The sequence below is a fragment of the Cynara cardunculus genome, assembly GCF_001531365.2.
Source record: "Cynara cardunculus var. scolymus isolate 2C chromosome LG 10, CcrdV1, whole genome shotgun sequence".
Lineage (NCBI taxonomy): Eukaryota > Viridiplantae > Streptophyta > Magnoliopsida > Asterales > Asteraceae > Cynara > Cynara cardunculus.
The window spans coordinates 5,801,328-5,805,702 of NC_037537.1; the positions used below are offsets into that span (position 1 = coordinate 5,801,328).

At 34.3% G+C, this 4,375-nt stretch overlaps 1 protein-coding gene across 1 annotated transcript; it reads right to left on the reverse strand.

Moving 5' to 3' along the window:
- Positions 1–364: 364 nt before the first annotated feature.
- Positions 365–3,196, reverse strand: LOC112519203 (60S ribosomal protein L18a-2). The gene is made up of 4 exons (XM_025127200.1): positions 3,080–3,196; positions 2,827–2,942; positions 2,646–2,709; positions 365–876 (listed from the first exon to the last, which is right to left on the reverse strand). Exons 1-4 carry the CDS (start codon positions 3,089–3,091, stop codon positions 535–537), a joined length of 534 nt encoding a protein of 177 aa, XP_024982968.1. The 5' UTR covers positions 3,092–3,196; the 3' UTR covers positions 365–534.
- Positions 3,197–4,375: the final 1,179 nt, after the last annotated feature.

Consider the following 4,375-nt stretch of genomic DNA (forward strand, 5'->3'; position numbering starts at 1 on the left):
AAATACGAACCACAAGTTTAAAAATCATACTTTACGGTGCAGTGTGGACGATTTGAATGAACACAGATAATACACAAGCATAAATTAAATGACCTCATGTTAAATAACTGAATGACAATTTGGTGATTAGAAGACTTTTTATCACAGAAGCACAAAAACAATCCAAACAGCTCTTCCACTGGCCAATAACAGCCTGCCATGTGGCAATTTCAAATTTTCAACAAAAACCCCATGACTAAATTGAAGTGTGTTCATAGCACCACCTGCAGAATGCATATCTATATGGTATGGAAATACAGAAATTTGTTGCTGTGCTAAATTGCACCATAATAATGCAGAAAAAAGAGGAAAAAAAAGTACCAAATAGAGGGTCAAACGGTGCTAAAGAACTTCAAAGCAAGATGGCCAGCCATTCTATAATACCCAAAATCTTTAAGACCAACAAATTATCCGAAAGATCAGAAAATAACAAATAGTTTAACAAAAATTCAAACTAGAACCTGGCTTACTTAAACAGACAGCAAAACCAATAACTCAGACAAACAAATTGGGCCTTGAAGCCTTGTATGTGGTCTTCAGCTTCCTAGTTGGAGGTCTGACCTTCTTGAACACCAATGGGAACTTGATCTTGGAGTTATGGAATTGCTTGGTGGATTCCCTCTTGCAGAGCTTGGCGGGGATGGTGGCGGTCTTGATGACCTGGATGCAATGATGGCGGACCCTGTGGCGGGAAGCCATCTCAGTGTACATTTGCTCAACAGCACCATTAAGGGTGGTGTCCCTGTACTCCTTGTACATGTTATGGTACCCAGTCCGGGATTGGTATCTCAGCCAAATGCCATAGTTCTTAATTGTTGTTGGATTTTTCTCAAAAATCTGTATGAAGATGATGAACGATATAAATACTAGCAACTAACACAATATGCAATCAAGTAATAGAAAAATGGTTTTAACATCTCATCATACAACATATATGCAATCAATTACTTTCCCGTCCCTAAATAAGCATCCACATTTGTATTTTATGTTGTGACAAAATAAGTGTAGACTTTCAGACTTAAGCAATTACTTTCCAATTCTACCTTAATTATGAGATGCATAAATTCATTACCCTCTCTATTATTAAGAGTAAATTTGTTCCTTTAGTTAATTAAATAGTATAATAATTACACAATTCTAAAACTATGTACCTTTTTCATTGTGAGCATTTATTTCGGGACAGAGGGAGTAACTTAGAAAACAACAGTTCAACATCTTTAAGATGTAGAGCTATCATAGTAAAATCACAACCCTAACTTCGTATCTAAGACCACAATGTTAACCCACAATCGAAAACCAAAGATTTCCCCTCATCATAATCATGTCAATAAAAGTTATTACTCAGAAGTAGACCCATATTCAAATCAGATACTAAAACTTATATGATTAATGTCATTGGTGTGGAAAACCATGCCACTAGCACTTCTGCAGGATGGTAAGAAAAAACTAGTGTCTCCTATATCAGAAATACAACATTCAGTGTATGATATTAAATTTCATAAAATAGTCATGAACCCTAAATCTAAAGAATATTGATGATTCGACAAGAATGCTAGAATTTTCATTAAAACAAGTTATATTTAATATTTCTAAACTTCAAAAAGTTGATGACTTGAATAACTTGGCAGTGTAAAAATCACAAGAACTTGAACAACATTTAGGAAAAAACAATGCAGTGAAATTTCACAAGAACATGAAAACAATGTATTGACACCAGTTCCTTATTGCTTTAAAATTGATACAAGGGTTGAAGATTGCTCTTGCTAACAATAGAAGTAGATGACTCAACACCACTAATAAATCTTTGAACATCATGAATAGTTAAAAGAAGAATAATTCAAAGCATTGGTAAAATTAAAGGGATTAAATTGCCAACAGCATTCACCAAATCAAGCATCAAATATATGTCATGAATATAACCAAATGAGTTCAAAATTTAAATTCACATTACACCTATAAATATATAACTCCACAAGCAATTTCATGATGTATAAACCAAAATGTACTTTTATTAATCATAAGATCATTACCTTGTCCAATTAGCGGCGTTCTACAACTTTACCAAATACCAAACAAAAAAACAAGGGGTTCTAGAAGCCTATAGAGTTCTCAAGAAGTAAACATGCTGCCTTCTAACTTCCCTACAGAGCTTTCTAGCTGTGCATTATAACTTGATAAACACAAATATCTTATAACTTAGCTGGATAACAGACAGACTCCGCCAAAATAAGCTTAGCAAGTTACTTCAAATATCACAAAATGCAAGCAGGAATACGTGATTCAAGAACATGAAGTAGCAAGATGAAAACAACTAGCACTTCAACTTCATTTATATAATACATCAATCAGCCACCGTTTTATATCTTGCAAAAAAGGAAGACAGCAGATCGCCACAAATATTGTGTACATAGATTAGCAAACCCACAAGCAGAAAGCTAAAATAGATAATTTGCACATGAAATAGCTCATATAGCAATCGGATACACACAGAAAATTTGGACTAATTACACATGAACAAATGAGAAAAATAGAGAACACGTCAATTCATTTACAAGAAGAGGATAAACAACATATATGAATATATTAAAAAAAATGAGGATTTTTACCTCGTTGATAGCTAGCATCTGACCGTTGCTCTTCTTCACTTTCTTAAGTTTCCTCAGAAAGTACCTGTTTTCCAAAAACAAATTATGAACCTATCCGTACAACGAAGAGCAAATAGATATATGTAAAATGCAACAGGAATCACAATTATTTTCGTGTATGAAGAAAGTGATTATAATGTACCAGAACTTGCTCTTAGCACGGACTTCATTGGTAGCCCAGAGCTTCATACGGTAGATCTTCGGATGCTCATCTGTCTCCGTAGGCAAGGCTCTGCCTACAACCTGAAACTGATGAAACTACAACAAAAACAGCAAAGCACACAATCAATTGTCGCCATTTCAGAAAATCCTAATCAAAACAAACAAGATTCATTACAAAAAACCTAATAGATTAAAGCAAATGTAAAATGGAGGATAATCTGGATTATACTCACCTTGTAACTCATCTTCCAATGCAGCCCTGTCGATCAAACTCAAACAAAGATGGGGTCGCAGAATGGCAGGCGCAGGCAAGTGCTTTTAGGGTTTATGGTTTGCTCGACTATGAGGCCGGAGGAGGAAAGAAGAAGCATAGGTCTTAGACCAAGAATTACTAGGCCCGTAAATATATGGGCCGAGCCAATTCCTGTGGTGGTATTGGGCCCAACCCAAACAAGATCTCTCTTGTCTTGATATTAAATGTGAATGACCCTATCAAACATATTTTTATATTGAGTTCATAATTTGAATAAAATATTTTAAGTTTTAAAATATTTATTTAAGATTTATAGTTTGGAAAATTTTAAGTTGTTATGCCTCCAATAGGGGCAAAATTGTTGAAAATCAGTTTGAGGAGGGACTATGAGTGACAATCGACGAAAGTGTGAGTACAAGAGTTGGGATGACTGTATTTGGAGTTTGACTTTGAGGAAATAAAGTGGTCGATTTTCAGATATTTGAAAAGAGACATGACAGATCTAAAAGGAGAAAGTCATGGAGTTTAATTGGAATGGGATTGTAATCTCGTATTTAACCAACATACAAACTCCATGTTATAAGGGTGTTCGGTGTTGATTTTACATTGAATGTGAGAAACTAAAGCCTTTTAATGGTTGAAAATCGGAGAAATATGCATATTTGCATAAAGTGGTAAAAAGTTCGATTTCTATGCACAAGGTCGTGCTAAAGAGATGCCTAGATGTAATTATAGACAAATGGATGTTATAAATGAAAATGATATAGAATTAAGTTTTTATGAGTTTAATGGATATTCTGATCAAAGAATGATCTGTGTATATTGAAAGTAAAACTGGAAGCGAGATCAGTAAGTTCACACCTGACCTTGCAAAGATTAAGAATAGGATCTTGCCCCTGTGGGTTCATCTAGGTGTGCGAAGGTATGAAAATTGAGGGCATGTGAGCTCCTTGACCCCACATTCAAAGTTTAGACATTTGGAGTTTGGAAGAGACTTCATGGTTGTATAGGAGGAGGTCATGTAAACTTTTAGTGAGGAATAATCTAGTTCATTCAGTTTGTTCTTGTGAGTCAAAGAATTATTAATGTATTGTATAATGTTTAAACTAAGAGCCAGTATTATACAAACACAATCAAGTGTGATTTAAATAAAATGTATGTTTTTTTTTAAGTATATAATATTTACTAGAAGCGTACTCGCGCAATGCAGCGAGATGCATCATGATTTTAATATTTCATTTTCTTCTTTATCTCAGTCGATATTATAATATGGCTT